Genomic DNA, 22,895 nt, shown 5'->3' on the forward strand with positions numbered 1-22,895 from the left:
AGGATTATCTATTCCCCATTAGTATAAAGGTTGGCGGTGGCTGGAGTTTTTGTTTTGTACAAAATGTTATGAAATTTCTTGTTTATATGAAGGTCGAGAAGTGTATCAAATTTTTTTTTGTTTCTGTTGGCTCTGCAAAGTGGTATCTCATGACGGTTTTCAAACAACCAGGAACACAATAGGTTGAAGGCTTCCGATTACTTGATCTCGCTGCTGTGTCAATATTGGCATCGTTGTGGATCACTCAATGATAAAGCATTTTTTTTTCTCGGAAAACCTTTCAAACGCTCTCTCACAACTTGATCGAAATGTGTAAAAAGTTCAAATTAATATTGATCAAACAACTGATCACACGCAGTACGAACTTAAAATGCATAACAAAACACAAAGAGTTTGCAGTATGGCTCAATATATTCATCCGTGTTTTGCGATATGTTAAATTTAAATTTAAACTTTATCTCCTCGCAAACCATTGGATCAATGAAGCTGAAACATCCAATGTTGACACCTGAATTTGTTCAGGTGGTTCCAATCCGAGTTTGTCGATATGACCGCCTTGGAGGTAAGGTGAAATAGGGTTTACCGTCGCTTCCATGATTATTGCACTTATACAGGGACGTGCGTGCGTGCGTGAGTGCGGCTGCTACTTAAGTACTAGTCCGGACTGATGCCGATTTATAGTACTAGCCCACTGAGATACCATGCCGCAGTGTAACATGAATATCACACTCAGACACAGTATACTGACTCTTTGCCGACCCGTCCTTGTTTTAGACCCTTAATGTCGAGCGCCAGACAGGGTACCATCTTCTAACGTCTGTTGGTATGACGCGGCCGCGGCCGGGGATCGAACCCCGGACCTTCCGCTCTCCGGTCGGACGCACTACCACTATACCACGGAGGCGGTCTGGCCGACTTGGAAGCCACACTGAAAATAACAGTGTATTTGATGCTCAGAGTTTACTTAAATGCTCTTAAATTATATCAAACTCCCTACTGAAAATACCAAACTGAGAAAACTGGATGGTAACACGTACCTTTACTCTTGCTGTAACGCTGTATTTGTGATAAGATTGAGGATGTTCATGTGACCGGATAGATATAGTTACGTATATAAGGTTCAGGACAATTTGTCAGTAACGAAAGCAAATCTTATCTGATGTACACTGAGAAAACAGTATGTGAAAAGCCGAATAATAAATAACATCTTTATGAAATTTATGAAGACATTTAGGCAAGAAGTAGGCATGTTTCTTTCTGCAGGTGAATTGGAATTTCTGCTCGATCATCACGCGAATTTGGCCAAAAAAGATTAACTTTAGCTTCAGGTACGACAGATCTGATATCGTTCAATAACGGTCAAAAAGCTCATTTCCTACCACTGGTTTATATACCTGAACTAGAAATAAAATAGGCCAGAGAGAACACCTCATCTGCTTCAAATTTAGATCTATGCAAGAGACCCCTGAAGATCCGGGGTAGGATAGGTCTTCAGCAACCCATGCTTGCCGTAAAAGGTGACTATGCTTGTGGAAAGAGGCGACTAACCGGATCGGGTGGTCAGGCTCGCTGACTTGGTTGATGCATGTCATCGTATCCCAATTGCGTAGGTCGATGCTCATGATATTAATCACTGGATTGTCTGGTCCAGACTCGATTATTTACAGACTGTTGTCATATAGCTGGAATATTTGCTGAGTGCGGCGTTAAACAACAAACCAACCAAACAACAACCATGATGTCTAATGTGTACAAAAACTAAACAACCCTTATCAAGTTTGAAGCAATAAACAGAAAAAGAGGTCCAGAATTTATAGGACTGGCAAGATTGACATATTTTCCTGTGGCCATTCCTGTGGCCTGGGGGAAACTTGTTTCAAGTCTGCAACCCTGATCACATGTCAAACCACCATTGCCTCCATAACAAAACAACAGAAACAAATTGGAATGCAACTATTTACTCTTGAAATGATCATAAAATATGACATTACAATGGTATATGTACATCAAGAAATAGCATACATACTGTACATATATTCTACAGTAAATATCATGGTAAACTTGAGGTTATGTAGAAGGCAGTAAAAGTACTGGAGCAGCTGATTAGACAATCAACAATTACTAGGACCTACAAGAATTGGTGGACAAGGACACACGGTCATGGCCATAGTAATAGGCTAGGGAAATGACATGACTGTGAGATGCCACAAGTAAATATTTGTGACAAGATCATGGGAAACTTGATCAAGAGAAAGATTAAAGAAAGTTGGGACAGTAGTATTGGTACATATGTTTGGAAACTGACATGATGATAGTTTGGCTGGAACAGGACTCAAAGTTGAAGCAAGATCATAGCTGATAGGCTAGGAAATCCACATGACATTAAGTTGGGTCAAGGACAGTAGTTTGGCTGAAACAGGACACAGTTGAAGCAAGATCATAGTTGACAGACTAGGAAATCGACATGACATTAAGTTGGGTCAAAGACAGTAGTTTGGCTGGAACAGGACACAAAGTTGAAGCAAGATCATAGTTGACAGGCTAGGAAATCCAGAGGACATTAAGTTGGGTCAAAGACAGTAGTTTGGCTGGAACAGGAAATGATGAAGATGAGACGAGCACAACAATACATAAAACATAGTAGTCCGCTGGTAAAAGGACACGACACAAACTTGTGACAAATTAGGCAAGGAAAAGTCGCAAAAGTAAGTTTGGGAAAAGACAATGTAGATGGGCTAGATAATGGACATTACAGTACAATGATCTAGGATATGGCAGTCTAGCTGAGGAAAATACATGGCAGTACACTCTGAGAAGGAAACAATACTCATGGCTAAGAAGTGATCATGGCATGCTGTGACAAGGAAAGGGTATACTGGACATGGCAACCTGTGACCAAATATGGAGAAAGTCTTGGACAAGGATAAGATAGCCTGTCTTGGTAAAAGGTGTGGAGTTCTTAATGCAACAACATTACATATCTTCAAAACATCACAATTCTCTTATCCTGCTGTCTGCACCTACCATACTGCCTCCTTTTGGAAAAGATCAACTAGAAATACTCGTAGGTCCTGTTTGTCAACCATTATAATTTACCAATCAGAAGCAAGGTTCGTATCCAGCAACATGCTTGTAAAACACAGAACTCTACTCTGGTTCAGATATATTCCCTTGGATATATGACAGAAAAAGGTTTTAACATGGTAGTGTACAATAAACAGTCAAACACTGCTAAATACAAATACATGAGCACTAGAAAGCATGCTGTATAGATAGTAATGCTAAAATATTCTGTTTTGCACATCAAAGATGCCTCAGGTGAATAAAATAAAAGAATTCTTCACAATAAATATGGAATTGGTGATAAATAAAATCAATGAAAATATAACACATGAAAGCACCAATTATAAAACAGACATGGATGTATTGGATAAAAATCTAAAAATAATTTACAACAATTAAATAAAATGACAGTCGCAGGTTTACATGCTGGACATGCACTGTATAAGCAAAATATCTTTTTTAAACTAGATTACTCTCTTAGAGTGACACTGCTCAGGTGATGTCATACAAACATTTATACAACCTTCTATTTCAAGACACCAACACCAAGAGAATACAGGCTCTTTAAGCTACAATTTCAATCCTAAACAGATAGACATACAAAAATTAAAAACATTCGCTAGAAGTGTGAAATAAAAAAAATACAAATAGATAACTGCCCATAAAGGCACATGATCCATCATTAATTTTTTAATAATTTAAAAAATTAAAATAATAGTGTCTTTTGCAAGTTTGGTTGAGTAAACATGGTAACTGAGATAGAAGCACCATCGTGTGTGGTTCGAACTGTACATTCATGTCTAGTCATCAGCAGCAGTTGAGGCAGGCAAGTCAGACAAACCAATGTTCCACACGATGCAGGGAGAAGACTTCCCTCACTGGTTAGTACTCTCACTATGCAGTCAGCATCACTTCACATAACAGAATCTGTAGGCACTGTTGTATCATATTCATTCTAAGGTAATCTTAATAATCAGTAGTATATTTCTGTTTTCTTCTATGCTTGACTTCCCAGCATGGAGTTATGTAAACAAACATAATGTAGCATTTAACTAAATCTAATACTGACAGCTTAACTATACCCTTAGTCCTACAGTTTAGAAGTCACAAGTACTCATCAAAGTAACGATTGTCTAGATGCAATTATTACTGCTCACCAATGGTTTCATTTCATCCTTCAAATGACTTTTTCATCAAGCATTTCATAGTCTAAATTCATGCTTTCCATCACAAAGCAATATTTTTAAGCTCATTTTCAAGACATGCAAAGGTATTTTAAAGGAGTAGAAAATTCTTGTGGCTGGATTTGTCAGGACACTAGTCAGTATGACAAATACATAAAATAACCAATGTATTATTACTGTCAAAAGTCTCCAATGGTGATCATACCAATATGTGTCAGCAGATTTGTTATATAGGCTGCTTTAAACAAAATAAACAAATATTCCACAGCCATGATATCTAAAAACCATACAACTAGAAACATCAACATCATCACAAAATATTCATTGAACTACTATAGCAGAATCGTGTACATACAAAGGTTAATATGGGGTGCATACCTAACCAAGAACTGTGAACAGGAGTGGTCCAGGGCCCTGTTCCACTAAAGCAACCATAGTGCTAAGACGATCGTAACTACCATACTTTACGACAGTTGTAGTGCTATGATCCCTTTGTGGAAAGGGGCCCAGGTGATAGACAGACAGGAGAGCTGGAGTGAGTGAGTGAGTGAGTTGGGTTTAACGCCGCTTTTAACAGTATTACAGTTATATCACGGCACGTGATGCTTAATGTGGGAGGAAAGCCCGAAATGATGCAGGTCTCAGACGTTTACCACTTCAGTGAAACCCACGAGCACGGGTATGGTGCTGACAAACCTAGAAACATAATTGGGGCGAAACGGGATTCGAACCCACAATCATAGGTTTCTGGCGTGCCCAAGGAACGCAACTCTGCACAGCGAATCGTGGCACCTTAGACAACTGGGCCACCCGTGCCCCCCAGTGTTGCAGACTGTTTGAATGTGACTAATAGTCTGACCATCGATGCAAGCTGTCTGGCCATGATGCAGATATGAGTGATATACTTGATAATCATGGGTTCAGCAGACACTACATGTGTTCCTTAACTTGTATCCATAGTACAAGGATTCACAGATTTAATTTCAAACAGCCTTAGTTTTTGGCATTAGCTTGGCAATAAGAACAGTTGGCCTTTATTCGAATTAATCTGTAGAATTATGTCAACAAGTGCAACAAATTGAGTTTGACATGCTGAGGCTTGAGGCTTGTATCCTGCAACATCCCCTATACAAATTGCACACAAATAACCATCCAGCAACATGGTCATGTTCAGAAAAAGAAGTTGATGTCGTTACTCAGTGGTAATTAGAGTATCTACACTATACTGGCTAGCTTATTAGAGTATCTACACTATACTGGGTAGATATAGTGTGCACACCCCATTCTTGGGTACAAGTTTCAGGAGAAAATTAATATTCACTATTTCGATTGCGAAAACAAATTGTTGGCATAAAATTGTAAAACAACAACAAATTTGACTTTTAACGACCTAATGGATCCCAGTTCTCACTGATAAGACTACACCACACATCTCACACAAACATCTGCAGTTACTACAGCTGAGCATTCAGTGTTGGAGGTAGAAGTGATGGGAGTAGGACTGGAGCATCATGGATACATGATACTGATGTCTTCCATCCAGACTGACCTTAGCCTGGAAACACAACACTGATGTCTTCCACCTAGACTGACCTTGGATTGGAGCACATAAAAATTGCAGTACAAATACCCTGCTTCCAGAAACTAGTACATAAGAGCCTGTCTGTTTGTCAAAGAACATCAAGGACCTGTTTGACAAGGTACTCAAAGGCCTACCTGTTTGACAAGGTACTCATGGACCTGTTTGACAAGGTACTCAAGAACCTACATCAAAGTCTGCTGACTTGAAAAGAGACTTCATGAAATTACTAAACAGATGGAGTTAACACGAAAGGCACAGTGAAACTACCTGCTCGTTCAAACACTAACAGGTAAATTCTCTAACAAACAACTACATGAAACAATAAGATGAGAGTTAGGATTTATTGTTTTGGCAAAGACTTATTATCATTAACCTCTAGATTGAATTATCAGTAGTAGATTCAGATATTCGGGCATAATAATGTTTAAGAAGCTAACAGGAGTGCTTGCCATCAATATGTCATCTATAATGTCAGCAGTACCATCATCAGTGCGGTTGGCCAGCTCGACAAATGAGAGTTTCTAGTGCTTTAGTCCTACCCCACACCGAACACATGTACCACATGTGGTGTCTCCTTAGGCAAGTGACGTTCGAAATGTGCCTCTATTCACCCAGCAGTAAACTGGGTACCTGGCAGGATGAGATGGTTTTGTGACTGTTAACCTTCTCGTACCTGGCAACGCAGCTTGGGATGTATACTACCCAGGGAGCTGAGAATGAAAAGCAAGTGCACACTGATCCAATGACGGGGGTAATAATGTAAACGCTTAGAGCATGTAATTGTGTATGGATTCTAGCACAATATAAGTCCAAACATTATTTGTTATGTATTGTCATCATCATCCAAGTTTGTATACACCCAGTGAAGGAGGTACATCATCCTAGCCATACAAGGTATATACATCTATATACCTTCATGTTCAGAATGGGTTCAGAATCTAGTAAACAAAACAGAAACAAGACCTCACATTTTCTCAGTCTTTTGTGCTATAACAATGCCTGTATATCTCATACAAAGACATATGTAGCCAAGAAGGTTAATGGTTACATAATGATTACTATTGCAGCTTCACAAAGCCATCAACAACAAAACACTGTTAAACCTAAAAAATACCAGCTCAGAATCAAGGTTTTGGATTTCTTAATATTTCTGTCTTATAATTCAATATTTGACATGTATCTACCACTGGCCTGTACAAAGAAATTGTGTCAAACAAAGGGGCAATCTCAGCAAGGTTATCTGCTAAAATTAGATTCTTCAGAACAGATTCTGACAGAAATCCATCTTTATCATAAAGCTACAATAACACAAGTATAAGCAAGGAACTGGTTTCATTATTCATTGTCGCATGTCATATATTTCAGGAAATAAAATAATCACTACTTCATCATGTTTATATTTAACATAATCTGTGGTAAATAACAAATCCTCTAAAACAACTGTGTATAGATGAAAATCAAATTACAAAAAATGAATTCACAAAACAAAACAAATACAAGTTTGAATTTGTATCTTCAACAAATGTAACAAATTGTTTTTCCATGTCAAGCAATCCTCTTTAGATAAATAAGCAGTCAGCAACATTATGTTACTACAGAGGTTAGGAAAAGTGAAAAGCATTTTCATCAAAGAATACTGAAATTCTAAAAGAACACACCAAGCACCTTAGTGTCCATAAGAAAGATACCATACAAAAAATGACCCTATATTTTGATGTTTCTGTAAGTAATGCCTCTTGCGAATAACAGTACAAAATTGACTGTATATTGCCTTATGTGTCTGTTGTTAATCCCTGTTAACTGAGGTTACTAAGACAAATCACATTCAAGGCACAAACACACAGGATATACCATGGACACACAGTTATCCCTCACAACAGGGATATCCATCACAGATCCCCCGGATACAGACAGTACAGATCCCCCGGATACAGACAGTACAGATCCCCCGGATACTGACAGTACAGATCCCCCAGATACAGACAGTACAGATCCCCCGGATACAGACAGTACAGTCTCTAACATGAATCACAGACAGGCAGCAATCCCACCCACCCACAGCTTTACACCCACAACCCACACATCCCTGACCGACAATTCATACCAGTGCTTGCTGCTGCGTACCTTCACTGCCACCTCACAGATCCACAACCCATAAAGTCTACATTATTGCATAGATCTAGTTGCCTGTGCAGTCACTAGCAGGTTTAAATCGACTTATCACTGGTGGCACTGGAGGATTCAGAGTCATCGGAATCATCCTCATCATGTGTATGAGTGACCTTACGGGGAGTGTTGGCTCGAAGATGAAGCACATGTTTCGATGGTGATGATGTCTGACGAGCTCGTTTCTTGGGGCTTCCAAGTTCAGGCGTGCTGCTGATTGAGCGATTGCGCACAATTCCAGTGAAATCCTCCTCTTTTTCCTTCTGTGATGGCTCATGTTCAACAGTAGACTCATGGGGCATCTGGAAGCATAGGAATAATTGGTTGTTGTTTAATGTCGCAATATATCACTGTCATGGTAACAGCATATGAATAATCAAGTCAATCCCTGTTCTTGTCATATTAAAAGACGTTAAAAGATGGTACTTGTTGCTACCCTGCCTGACAAACATTGAGGGGATAAAACAAGGACAAGTCAGCTCGGAGTCAGTATACTGTGTGAGGTATTCATGTTCAACTGTGGCATGGTATCTCCGAGGGCTAGCACTATAAAATTAGCATTAGTCAGGACATTAGTCAGACACAAACACACACACACACACACACACATGTGCATGCACATCGCTATATAAGTGCAATAATCTTGAACGCGATGTTAAACCCCATCTCATCTCACCTCACCTCACCTCACCTCACCTCTAACGGATACATTTGTAAAGTTCATGAACATTAACAATATGTGTGAGCTGACATTCCTAGCAGAATTTCAGCTGCATATTCCTTGTGAGATATGGTAGTTTACCAGCATGGCCGGAGCCCGGAACAAGTAGCAGAATGGGTAGTGGAGGAGGTTGAGGAATGTCCCAGCATAGATGTCAGCATACCGCATCACCTGGGATGCTAAAAACGTCTGTCGAGAACCTGAAATAACAGAGCATGTGTGTACAGGTGTAAACACATAAGACATCAATCAATACACTAATGGCCTAAAATTACCTTTGAAATAAATTGCAAGTCTGACAAACTTCTTTGAGTGGCATTTAGAAGTTGGAATGGTAACTAAGACAAAATTGTTATGGATGAGCAACTTCTTTATTACAATTGGGCGACGTTTCGGCATAGATTCTCAAACCGTTATCATTTGCTTGATAACGGTGTTAAAATCTATACCGAAACGTATAGGTTTCTCGCGTGTCCAAGGGACGCAACTCTGCACAGCGAATCACGGCGCCTTAAACGACTGGGCCACCCGTGCCCCCTCCTGCGCTCAAGAATGAACACTGCATTTAACACATTAGTAAACCATATACCGCTACGTAGTATGTACTCACCACTCCTAAAGAGACTGCCAAGAATGCCATATGACATGTCTAGCTTGTGAACCACATCCTGCAACATCAGAAGGGTAAGAGTCCCAAATATACAAATTTACATGTAGAGTATTTTATTACTGGGCCACAGTATACACATAACTTTGGCTAAAAAAAATAATAGTCTTGGTTCTAAGGCACCGCCTGCATCATCATAAAGTTTGCCGCATGTTTCATTTTGTTTCAATTTTTAAGAAAAATATTTAAAAAATCCTTAAATAAGTCTAACTTGTATTCCAGTATTTTACTCATTAAGGAATACATTTATGTAGGGAGGCCCTTTCCCAGGTTGATTGTACACAATTGTTTTATTGATTACACAACTGTTTTTTGGTTACATACTAGTTTGTACAATGAAAAAAAAAAAAAAAGACACAAAGAAACAATTTGTGAAGGCAGTTGTGAAGCTGGTTACTGATTGGTGGATCGATGAACAAGCTGGGGCTGCACTGACACTAAGATAGTGTGTCTAGAGTCTAGACTCACCCTGAGGGAATGCTGGATGCCACTGATGTTGGGTTTATCAAGTGTACTGCTGTCCAGGTTCCTGAAGGAGGTACAGAGGAAGACATAACTAAGCAATATATGCCAAGAAGAAGTTGGCAACAAACAACATCTCTTTCACTGTAAAATGGGCAAACCCTTTACCAATTCAGCCAAATTGCATATTTATCATTATGAGAGTCAAATTGTAAATCTCTTCATGTCTGCCTACCTGAATTTTTTACTACCTGAATGTCTGTCTACCTGTATGTCTGTCCACCTGTATATGTCTACCTGTATGTCTGACTACCTGTATGTCTGTCTACCTGTATGTCTGACTACCTGTATGTCTGCCTACCTGTATTTATCATTATCGGCATCAATTTGTAAATCTTTTCATGTCTGCCTACCTGCATTTTTGACTACCTGAATGTCTGTCCACCTGTATGCCTGTCCACCTGTATTTCTGTCTATCCGTATGTCTTCCTACCTGCATGTCTGTCCACCTGTATGTCTGTCCACCTGTATTTCAGTCTACCTGCATGTCTGCCTACCTGTATGTCTGCCTACCTGTATGTCTCTCTACCTGTATGTCTCTCTACCTGTATGTCTGACTACCTGCATGTCTGCCTACCTGCATGTCTCTCTACCTGTATGTCTGACTACCTGTATGTCTGACTACCTGTATGTCTGTCTACCTGTATATCTGACTACATGTATGTCTGTCCACCTGTATGTCTGTCTATTTGTATGTCTGACTACCTGTATGTCTGCCTACCTGTATTTATCATTATGAGCGTCAATTTGTAAATCTTTTCATGTCTGCCTACCTGCATTTTTGACTACCTGAATGTCTGTCTACCTGTATGTCTGACCTGTATGTCTGTCCACCTGTATGCCTGTCCACCTGTATTTCTGTCTATCCGTATGTCTTCCTACCTGTATGTCTGCCTATCTGTATGTCTGCCTACCTGTATGTCTATCTACCTGTATGTCTGTCCACCTGTATTTCTGTCTACCTGAATGTTGGTCTACCTGTATGTCTGTCTACCTGTATGTTTGTCTACCTGCATGTATGTCTACCTGTATGTCTGTCTACCTGCATGTCTGACTAGCTGTATGTCTGTACACCTGTATTTCTGTCTACCTGAATGTTGGTCTACCTGCATGTATGTCTACCTGTATGTATGTCTACCTGCATGTATGTCTACCTGCATGTATGTCTACCTGTATGTATGTCTACCTGCATGTATGTCTGACTACCTGTATGTCTGTACACCTGTATTTCTGTCTACCTGAATGTTGGTCTACCTGAATGTCTGTCTACCTGCATGTATGTCTACCTGCATGTATGTCTACCTGTATGTATGTCTACCTGCATGTATGTCTACCTATATGTCTGTCCACCTGTATTTCTGTCTACCTGCATGTCTGACCACCTGCATGTATGTCTACCTGTATGTCTGTCTACCTGCATGTATGTCTACCTGTATGTCTGTCCACCTGTATTTCTGTCTACCTGCATGTCTGACCACCTGCATGTCTGACTACCTGTATGTATGTCTACCTGCATGTATGTCTACCTATATGTCTGTCCACCTGTATTTCTGTCTACCTGCATGTATGCCTACCTGAATGTCTGACCACCTGCATGTCTGACCACCTGCATGTCTGACTACCTGTATGTATGTCTACCTGCATGTATGTCTACCTGCATGTATGTCTACCTATATGTCTGACCACCTGCATGTCTGACTACCTGCATGTATGCCTACCTGTATGTCTGACCACCTGCATGTCTGACCACCTGCATGTCTGACTACCTGCATGTCTGACTACCTGCATGTATGTCTACCTGCATGTATGCCTACCTATATGTTTGACCACCTGCATGTCTGACCACCTGCATGTCTGACTACCTGCATGTATGACTACCTGCATGTATGTCTACCTATATGTCTGTCCACCTGCATGTCTGTCTACCTGTATGTCTGTCTACCTGTATGTCTGTCTACCTATATGTCTGTCCACCTGCATGTCTGTCTACCTGTATTTCTGTCCACCTGCATGTCTGACTACCTGTATGTCTGCCTACCTGTACAAATCGGCCAACACAGCCTCCAGGTCTTCCAGCTGTTTGTAAAGCTCCTGCTTGTCTGTCCACACCCTTAACTCCTGTCCAAGCTCAGGAACAACAAGGAATGTCCGCCATCCACGCTTCTTCTTAGACTTGAGGATATCACCATATATGTGGTCGCCAACATACAGAACATCGCGTCCCTTGGCCCCCAGAAGCTGGGATAACACATCACAGGATCCTAAAGGAAATATGCAGCAATCATAAAAAAACAATAGTACAGGCTTCACAAAGCTTTGAAAATACAGGCTGGTACTTAGGCAATGTCACTTAGTAGTAACACACAGATGCATGTTTCTGGTAACTGTTATCTTGGTGTTAGGTGTCTAAATTGGTGTTGAGGGTGGTTGAAATCCAGCGGAGCTAATGACAGCCATTTTAACACCTTTACACAATAAGCACACAAACACACAAAACTTTGTTGTGTACTTCTGATACAATTTGGTTATAATTATCATGATTAGAACTTATAAGCACTCTTAATTACGCTTGCATGACATGATTGAATCACTTTCATGAATCAAATGTGGTAATCATGGTTTCAAAACAAAACTGCACAAACAGTAATGACTGGGATATTTGTTAAGTTGACCAGTTACCATGGTTACTAATCAACACCACTTGGATACATATACCTAAGCCAAGCCTGTAGATACCAAGGGGAAAGCGCCTATGCCTTCATCAACAATGTCCTACCTCCTGAGTATATGTGCCCTGGCTGTAAAGCCCCAATATGATCACCAAGCTTCAGGGACCCTGTGCTCTGCAGACAAATTACTCTCCATTAGAGAATATTCAAATGATAGAATAAGTACAATCTTAGCTGGCAGATACTGATAACTATAACTCTTTGAAAATAATGACTCAATCCTAACATAAGCATTAACAGAAGTATTGTTTAGGTGATGACATTATTTGCCATTATATACAGTAAGCATCATATGGGATACTAAGTCACATTGCTAGTGACTAGTGAGGTGAAATGGGGTTTTACATTGTTTCCAAGATTATTGCACTTCTATATCGATGTGCATGCACTTGTGTGTGTGGCTCCTTGTACTAGTCCGGACTGACGCCGATTTATAGTGCTAGCCCACTGAGATACCATGCCACAGTTTAACATAAATACCCCACTCAGACACAATATACTCCCTCCAAGCCGACCAGTCTTTGTTTTAACCCCTTAATGCTGAGCCTCAGACAGAGTAACAACAATTACCATCTTTTCATGTCTTTTGGCCAGGGATTGAACCCCAAACCATCAACTCTCCATGCGGACACTCTGCCAATAGACCACGGAGCAGGTCTGCTACTGATTGGACACGGAAGTGTCTCATTATGAACATGTGATAATAAACTTATCAAACAACAAATGAAGATTTGCTATCAGCTGGTAGACAAAAAAATAATTTAACCTGGCCCCAACAGACTTAGCGTCACATAGAATTGACCTACTCTATCCACTTGTCGGAGAGTTGTCCCATCCCCAAAGAACAGAGGCTTCTTGGCATCTACCACGACACAGTCAAAGAAGGTGGACCACTCCTGCACTGTACCGTCCTACACAAACAGACAAGATGTTTAGACATAACATATTTGGGCTCTAATTATTCGCCTATGAATGAAAAGATACAGATATTGATGTCACAATGAGCTACACAAACACCTGCATCCTAAGGAAGCATATATACTCACATCTGATTCCCTTCAGCAGGTTTTGCATCCACACATGCTAAGAACAGTGCTATCATAACCTACTGAATGCATCTTAGAATTCCCAATAGGACACAAAATTTATCAACTTTTAAATGTTTATTCCAGTCTGTATGATCAACCTGTAACAAAAACTTACCTCTGATGGGTAGTCCAGCAGGTAGGTCATTATTTTCTGGAGAATATAAGCAAAACTCTTTGTTCAATGGTAATCCAAAACTAAGGGAAATAAAGAGTGAGTGAGTAGGTGTGTAAAATAAAGTGAGTGAGTGGGTGGGTGGGTAAAATAAAGTGAAACAAGGGCAAAAGTGAGCAGGGCTCACTAATACCCCCGACCCGCCTAGTGTGTCAGTAGTTTTAAATTAAATAGATAGGATAGGGTTAGGTTTTGAAAAATTCATAAAAAAATGGAAAATCAATAAAAACAATTTTTTTTTCTTTTGACTGCACCCCTCCATATGACACAGATTATATGTACTAAGTTTGAGATGAATCCACTGAATAGTTTAAGAGAAATCGCGCGGACAAAGTTTTCGGACGGATGGACAGAACCTTGGGATAACTATACACCCCCAACCTTTTAGGTATAAAAATAAAACTCCATGTTGTTAACACTTGATTGTTCAGGGCCAAACTTAGGTTAGTGCCAGTAATGGCTGCCTGTCATGCAAGTGAGTGATTGGTTTAACACTTCTTTGAACAGTTTTTCAGTTATATCATGTAAGAAGTCAGCCTGATCTGGGAGGAAAGCCTCAACTGATGCAGGTTGGTTTGGTTGGTTTGATGTTTAACGCCACACTCAGCAATATTCCAGCTTTATGACAGCAGTCTGTAAATAATCAAGTCTGGACCAGACAATCCAGTGATTAATATCATGAGCATTAAATCCACACGCTTGGGATCAATGAAATGCATCAACCAAGTCAGCGAGTCTGACCACCTGATCCTGTTAGTCGCCTCTTATGACAAGCATAGTAGCCTTTCACAACAAGCATGGGTTGCTGAAGACCTATTCTACCCTGGATCTTCATGGGTCAAAAACTGATGCAGGTATTAGATGTTTAGGACTTAGGCGGAACCAATCAGCATGGGACAAACCTAGAATCATCACCAAGGTGAACCAAGATTCAAACCCACAATCACATGTTTCTGGCAACTCTGCACAGCAAATTCCGGCATCTGTGACCCAGGATCGTGTGATAGACCCTGTACAAGTGAAATACCCTCATACCATTTACAAAGGATTTCCTCTTATTGGTTTGTCTTGGGATGATGCAGATGAGCTCAAGTCATAATGAAGAATATTTTAAAAATGCTCTGGTTCTACATGTTCCAGTCAACTTACATCAGTGTAGAGATATTCACTGTTCGTTATCAGCACTGTCTTGGCGCCATGTCTCCTCAATCTGTCAAGGGAGCAAGACACAGTTCATATTTCAGTACCAGATACATCAAGTCAGGACACAAATAAAATGAATACAGAAAGCCTTCCTTCCAGCATGTCCAGACACAATACAGAATCTCAAACAACCTTCCATCTCAGGTGAATAATATATCTTTCATATTCACTGTCGATCTGTTTCCTCCACTAACTATGGTCATGTAGAATGTATGATGGAAGGTTAACATGCTAGAAGTGCGGCATGGATTGGGTGATGATCATCATGTTAAACCAAACAGTGATTGACCTGCCAAAATGTCAGGTTGCTGAACAAATACACTCATCAACATTGTTTGAAACTGTTAAGCTAATGTTTGTTGTATAACGCTGCACAAGCAATATTCCAGGTATATGACGACAGTCTGTAAATATTCGAGTCTGGACCAGATGATCCAGTGCTTGATATTGTGAGCATCGTTCCACACAATTGGGATATGATGACATGCATTAACCAAGTCAGTAAGCCTGGCCACCATCTTGTTAGTCGCCTCTTACAACAAGCATGGGTTGCTGAAGGCCAATTCTCTGACCTGGATCTAATGAGGTTCAACAAAGTAATATTAGCAGTGAAACTAGTACTGAGAGTGAAAAGGTTCACTAAGTATGATGCACCGTGATACATGGCCTTGTATATGATACAAAATACATACAAACTTGTATCACGATACATGATGATACAAAATACATACATTGGGGATAGCTATGAGAGGTTCATCTGCATCAAGATTAACTGACTGTCATGTTAAGTGACATTATTTTTTCTCTAAAATTACACAACTATTTCAGTTCATTGCCTTTGTGTTGTCATTCTGATGTATGAAGAGACCAATGTATCAAAATATGTATCATACCATGGCTTTCCGTAGCACCCCTGACAAGTACCCTCCCCAGTACCAGGACTCCCTTCATTGCACTGTACAAGCCCTAGGTACCTTTGTAGCAGCAGTGGCAGTCTCTCATCTCGGTGCACATACTTGTCCATCTCTTTCACGGTCTCATCCTTCAGGGTGCCCTACATACATGACGTAATATGGCAAATTCAGTTTTGTACTAACACAAATCATGCAAATGTGAAAACAGTCAAGTACAAATATTCCATCCCCAGAACACTCATCAAATGCAAAACAGGAATATATTGCAATGTTCTTCATCCTTGATTACGAAAACCCAAAATATCTCAGATTGTGCAACTTACACTGCTGTGAGTTGGGACCTACTTCAAATCAATGCATTTGAGCTAATACTCAATACTGTTCCAACACTGCATGAAACTTGTCTCCTGAACCAGCGATAGAAACTAACAGTTTTAGTCAACTAGTCCATATAATGATAACATACAGTAAAACCCTTAAAATGGCAAATTTCTGATAGTCCTGAGGATACCTTAACTATTAGGCAGTTTGGCAAGGACTATAGGACTACTGCCAATGTCTAATGCTGTGAACATGTCATGGAGGTAACTCCCAGCACTGTTGGCACAATGTAGCATCTCACCTCGGAACTTAAAGACCTGTGAGGTGAGTTAAAATGGGGTTGAATGTCGTGTCCAAGATTGTTATATAACGATGTGCATGCACGTGTGTGTGTGGCTGCTTGTACTAGTCCGGACTAATGCCGATTTTATATTGCTAGCCCAATGAAATACCATGCTGCAGTTTAACATTAATACCCCACTTAGACACAGTATACTGACTCCTAGTCGACCAGTCCTTGTTTCAGCCCCTTAATGCTGAGCGCCAAATAGGGTAACAACAAGTACCATCTTTAACCGTATTTGGTACGACACGCCCGGGATCTAACAGATGCTCTACCACCAGACCACGGAGGGGGTCGTGTTGTGTACAAACAAGGATAGCATTGATCTGCTGACTCAACTCACATTGTAATGAAGCCAGTCAACAGCTGAGCGGACATCCTGGAAGATTGACTTGAATGACATGTACAGTTCTCCACTCCGTACACCTTCCTTCTCCCTGAAACACAGACCTCCAGATCATAAGCTATGTCATGTTGCCATTCTTTGTGGGTGAGTAAGTGAGTTGGATTTAACATCACTTTGAACAGTATTTTGTTTTTAGTCATATCACCATGTGGAAGTTTAATGTGGGACGAAAATACCTAAGAAATGCAGGTTGAAGATGTTGACCACTTTGATGAAAAACAGGAGCACAGGTATAAAGCTGGCAAACCTAAACCAGAGCTTGTTCTGGTCTGGACTAATGCCTGTTCAATGGTGCTAGCCCACTGAAGAACCACACCGCAGTTTACCCACTCAGTGAGTGAGTGAGTGAGTTGGGTTTAACGCCACTTTTAACATTATTCCAGTTATATCACAGCGTGTCAGCTTAATGTGGGAGGAAAGCCCGAAGTGTTACCGCACTCAGACACATTAACTGACTCCAAGCCAACCAGTCCTTGTTATGTTCTTTTTATGCTGAACACAAGGCAGGGAAACAACAAATACCTCCTTCTAACGTGTTTTGGTTTGACATGGCCTGGGTGAGGTGAGGTGAAATTGGGTTTAACGTCGCTTCCAAGATTATTGCAGTTATATAGCGACATGCATGCATGTATGGACATGGCATGGGGATTGAACCACCAACTCTCTACACTCCTGGGAGTCCCATAATCAGAGAACAGTCATGATTCGAACCGACAATCACCAGATTCTCGAATGACTGAAAGACGCAACTCTACACAGCACACTGAGGTACCTTAGATTCCTGGGTCACCACTTAAGACTTGGAAACCCAATAAACAATGTTTCCAGACCCTCAATCATTTTAATTTGAACATGTGGAAGTAATTAGCTGAGGGTGCTTGTAATAACTCACATTGGCATCCTTCACAATGTTTACAATGTCCTGACCACTAGCAAATGGATCTGAATAATTTGAAAAAAGGCTAATGCTACTTACTTTGTGTAGTGTTGACATGACGTAAAGTAATCAATTATGCAGGCTAACATGTAGGTTTCTGGAATAAACAAAAACCAGGTAACCAAAAATACACTAGAGCCTGCTTGCAAGGAGCAATCTTTACACCATGGCCTTTTGTTTTGTTTGTTTGATGTTTAATGCCTCACTCAGCAATATTCCAGCTATATGACAGTGATCCGTAAATAATCAAGTCTGGGCCAGACAATCCAGTGATTGACATCTGTGAGCATCCAATCACACAATTCAGATTCAATGACATGCATCAACCAAGTCAGCAAGCCTGACCACTCAATCCCATCAGCCTCTTACAACAAGCATAATTAATTGCTATACATTTACATACTTTAAAATAGTTTTAACAAGATAATAGTTGACTAGAAATAAGTTAAAGGCAATAGAAAAACTAGAGTCATCAGAAAATGACAAATTTCCTCCGGCCCCCACACTAGCAAATGCACCACTTCAGCCCCTGGTAAAAACATGTACCAAGTTTTGATGAAAAATCTATCGCGGTTTTCAAGTTATGCTTTGGAAACAAAATATTGACAGATGGACAGACAGACAGACAGACGAGATGATGACTACATCCTCTGCCCCCAAACGCACTATATGCTAGCTAGTGGAAAAACACCTCTCATTTACTGTCTCTATAGATATACATAAATTATTAAAAATACTATAATAAAAACCTGTTTAAAAGTTATCCTACTAACTCTCACCCTAACTTTTCTTTCATACCTACTCAACATTTTGAGAAAATAAAAACAATACTTGAAATGTGATTAATTTTTTCTCACTTTTTCTATCTACCCACCACAATTTGGGGCAAAAAAAATCTGTTAACGAAAATAAAACTCTGGCCTTAGGACCAACTTCAATGTTACACAATATGCATAGTCATATTTGCATGCTCCCACTAGAAAAAAATCAAGGATTTGATATAAAGGAGTATTTCCCCTTTTGATGTAGCCCCTTACTATCTTAAGACCCATGTTAGACAAAGACTGACACTATAAGCCCTGACCAATTTACCTAGAAACGTGAGATCATGCCCCATAACTTTGTGAACACATAAGACAACCGATGTTTGTTAGTGAAAATGACCCAAGCCAAGTCAAGTGAAATGGTCATCCAAAACCCAAATAGTGTTTTATGTATACTCGTTTTCACACTAATCCAAACCCTGATGAATACACTGTCATACTGTGCATGTATCCAGGTGACCCATCTCCTGGGGTCACTTGGGGTCACTCGGGGTCACTCGGGGTCAGTAGGCCAAAAATAGGTCATCCATTATACAATGGGCCAGTCTGTTGAATACAGGCCAAACATGCTTGGCAAGTCGACAATGCATAGCTGTAGATATGCTTGGTCAGCATATCAGTAACGGGTTGGGTCAGTGACCTACAGATGGACTATGACCCATTGACCTACCTGTTTAATCATGTCTACATTCTATCCAAGATGAGGCTGTCAACCCCGTTTGGGTACACACGATTCAGTGTTCTATTTAGAGATTATTCGGAAATCAACAGTAAGCATGGTAACCATGGTAACCATGGTAACCATGGTAAGAGTGACACAAACCCAAATCGTACTTGGTACACAGATTTATCATTCAAAAAATATAATAGCGTACTTAAAAGTTTTATCTATGTTTTCGGTATTTTTCAGTAACTTAACTTCAAATCGCACCATTTTCTCAATGCTTTTGACATTTGTGCTAAGTAGTATTCAGGATTTAGGGGGTGAGCAGTGTGAAAAATAAGATGGTATTCAGGATTCAGGGAAGATGGGCTTTGGCACCCTCAGTGATACTGACATATGACAATAACCTTAAAACATGTACGGGAAATAGTGTACAAATTCATTAGAATTAACAGCGTTACACAATCAACTCCCCTAAACTCCCATCTGAATACTAACCTGGGACATTAAATAGTGTGTTGAGCACAAACAGTCTCCTCTCATCCAGAGCCAAGAACTTATTTGGATAAAGCTCTGCCACCTCATTGCTGGAAATAGAATCAGGCCGGATGTTTCATGGGTTATTTAACTACAGACAAGATGTTGCATGTCATCAACATAATTATGATAATATTACTTACAATGATTATGAATTTCATATCACAACAACCACTACATAAGAGTACAATTCTATATCCAATAAATCTGTATTACGTATTAAGAAAGGGTGAGTGCATTTGGTTTAATGAGACATAGTGAGATAGTTTCTCTGTTCTCCGGGAAACACAGTTCAGGAAGTTTCAACTACCTTTCAGAAATGAGTAGAGATAAGCAATGAGTATGAGTCATGATAAGATAAAATAATATTGAAGTCACTTCTTGAAACAACTGTGCAAGACTATCATGATACCAACAAGTGTTAACCAGGCATACTATTGTAGTTTGTAGATGTTAGGGTGGTTACAGGTGAAGTCAGTGCCAAGGAATCAATCATATTGTCTCTACCAACACACTTGCTTACTTACGGTTTGAGGAAGTTGAAACCATGCACACAGACGAGTATGTTTCCGTAGGCATCCACCTTGAGAAGGTTACCATACCACTTGTCAAACCACAGTCCTCTGTAATAAATATGATGAAGGGTCAACAAGGAGACATTGTCCTGAAGAACCTAACAGGACACCTATACTGTCTATCTTATGTAGTACAGTTACACAAGAATGAGATCTTATAACTGCATTCAGAATTTCATAGGTGTCATTCCATGAGATGATCTTAAAGTGTGCTCTTTGTGTACACAGCTGCACTTGGACAGACAAGATCTACATGTCTCCGACAATCTACTGTTGTCAACACACACAAGCCTCAAATAAAACTACTAGTGAATGAAACAAACTTATCCTTATCTGCTCATTCAAGTAAGATATAAATAATCACTGAAAACTGATTACTGAAATTACATCATGCATGGGCAGATTTACAAACTGAAATCATTCAGGAAAAATCCTGCAAAATTGTTCTTTCCAAAAGGTGAAAAAATATATATTTTCATTGAATAAATTTGAGAAGTTTGGAATTATTCGTTTTCACTAACTACATTTAATGATGATGAGTGTGTTTGCTTGTCAATTACGGCAAGCTATTGTCCCTATGAGAGTGTAGCACACAGCAAACACTACAATAATATAAAGAAAACCTCAAGTGAGAGAGTGTAGACCACGCTAACATACACGCCCGCCTGTGTCTAGCTGGAACGGCTACTGGCTGGGCCGGCTACTGGGCTGGGTAGTCCGTGCCAGCCCAATCTGATCGCCTGTACCATGGAGAGCCTCTTACCCCCTAGCAGACAAACAAGTCATACAGGGCACATTATCAATGTTAGTAGCTGCAGCTAGAGGTTAGTCCCTCTCCATCAATAAAAACTTCAAGTCAGACAAACCTAGGCTAATCCCACTGATCTGACTTCAAGGTTTTTGGCCTTGATGGAAATGCTTGCTTAAAGAAATAAAAGATTATCAATGTTGAAACAATGTATATCATGGAATATGAGACATATGAAATGCGATTTACCAAGTCTGTATAATCAAATCAGCATCTGAAGTTACATGACATCAGGATAATCATAATAGTACAGTTACACTGTAAACAATAGTAAACAATAGTAAACAATAGTAAACAATAGTAAACATGGTTAGGCATTGTGCACAAAATGTTTGTCTCTATTAAATCTTTTTGACATTGATATGTTCAGTTTTTATTTGGGTCAAAAGACTCAAACACTTTCATATTCGTAAGAACTTCAAATTGTTCAAATCATTCCTTCAGTCATTGGGAAATATTGCCCAAGACAAGATATTCATTTGGAGTTGTGCTCAACTGGTTTACAAATCCTGTACCATTAAAGGCTATTTTTTCTGTTTTTGTCACAAAGACTATCTGGTCTATTTAAAATAGGTCCGAATATTATGAATGTTTTAACAATGGGAAACACATAGTAACAATCAACTGTCTGACTCGTCCTAGACCAGTTAGGGCCAAAATAATGCACTGCTATTGGCTTGACTTGCATGTAGGGGTGAGTGAGTGAGTCTGGTTTAACGCCGCTTTTAACAGTATTCCAGTCATATCACAGTGTGTCAGCTTAATGTGGGAGGAAAGACTGAAGTGATGCAGGTCTCAGACGTTTACCACTTCGGTGAAACCCTCGAGCACGGGTATGGTGCTGACAAACCTAGAAACATAATCGGGGCGAACCGGGATTCAAACCCACAATCATAGGTTTCAGGCGTGTATAAGGGACGCGACTCTGCACAGCGAATTGTGGAGCCTTAGACGACTGGGCCACCCATGCCCCCGCATGTAGGGGTGAAATGATACATCTGCACAATAGTGCATCATGAGTTTTCGTGCGATGATACGATACACGATACATTTTTTAGTAAAACATATTACTTACTACTCGTTGCAAGATCCCCCAGCATTTTGTCAGTAAAATATTGCAAAATGTGTTGTAATTAGCGTTTCAAGTACACTTCTAAAAATAGCTGCTACGAACATATGTCCTTTTGAACCTGCTTTGAAATAATAATAATAATCAAGAAGTTTCCATGCGATCTGACCGCAATATGAGTATCGCAATAAGTATCGTATTGTACCTTAATAATGACGTCATGCTATTGATACTGCAGTAGATTCTGAGCTAGGAATTCACTGGCTGTTCTGAACATGCATTTAGAGTCAAACTGACGCAACTACAGGTCATAATCAGGGAATTCACTCGTATCTGTTGATGCCAGAAAAAGAATCAACAGATTCTCATGAACTCTATTACGTATCAAGACACTTGATCA

The 22,895-nt window shown here is 39.9% G+C and overlaps 1 protein-coding gene across 3 annotated transcripts in view; it reads right to left on the reverse strand.

Moving 5' to 3' along the window:
- Positions 1-1,950: 1,950 nt before the first annotated feature.
- Positions 1,951-22,895, reverse strand: part of LOC139453216 (cytosolic purine 5'-nucleotidase-like) — a 33,584-nt gene continuing 12,639 nt past the window's right edge. For all 3 annotated transcript variants that reach the window (XM_071234845.1, XM_071234846.1, XM_071234847.1), the window contains 14 exons: positions 20,571-20,666; positions 20,005-20,093; positions 18,058-18,115; positions 17,019-17,112; positions 16,072-16,151; positions 15,044-15,104; positions 13,838-13,873; positions 13,441-13,545; positions 12,682-12,748; positions 11,944-12,166; positions 9,852-9,912; positions 9,327-9,384; positions 8,798-8,916; positions 1,951-8,297 (listed from right to left, as the gene is read on the reverse strand). In XM_071234845.1, the coding sequence (XP_071090946.1) occupies positions 8,037-8,297; positions 8,798-8,916; positions 9,327-9,384; positions 9,852-9,912; positions 11,944-12,166; positions 12,682-12,748; positions 13,441-13,545; positions 13,838-13,873; positions 15,044-15,104; positions 16,072-16,151; positions 17,019-17,112; positions 18,058-18,115; positions 20,005-20,093; positions 20,571-20,666 (1,408 nt within the window). In that variant the 3' untranslated portion in view covers positions 1,951-8,036. The remainder of the gene's footprint in view (positions 8,298-8,797; positions 8,917-9,326; positions 9,385-9,851; positions 9,913-11,943; positions 12,167-12,681; positions 12,749-13,440; positions 13,546-13,837; positions 13,874-15,043; positions 15,105-16,071; positions 16,152-17,018; positions 17,113-18,057; positions 18,116-20,004; positions 20,094-20,570; positions 20,667-22,895) is intronic.

This window comes from Haliotis cracherodii, unplaced genomic scaffold (assembly GCF_022045235.1).
Source record: "Haliotis cracherodii isolate W230 unplaced genomic scaffold, xgHalCrac1.p SCAF_9, whole genome shotgun sequence".
In the NCBI taxonomy this organism is placed as follows: domain Eukaryota; kingdom Metazoa; phylum Mollusca; class Gastropoda; order Lepetellida; family Haliotidae; genus Haliotis; species Haliotis cracherodii.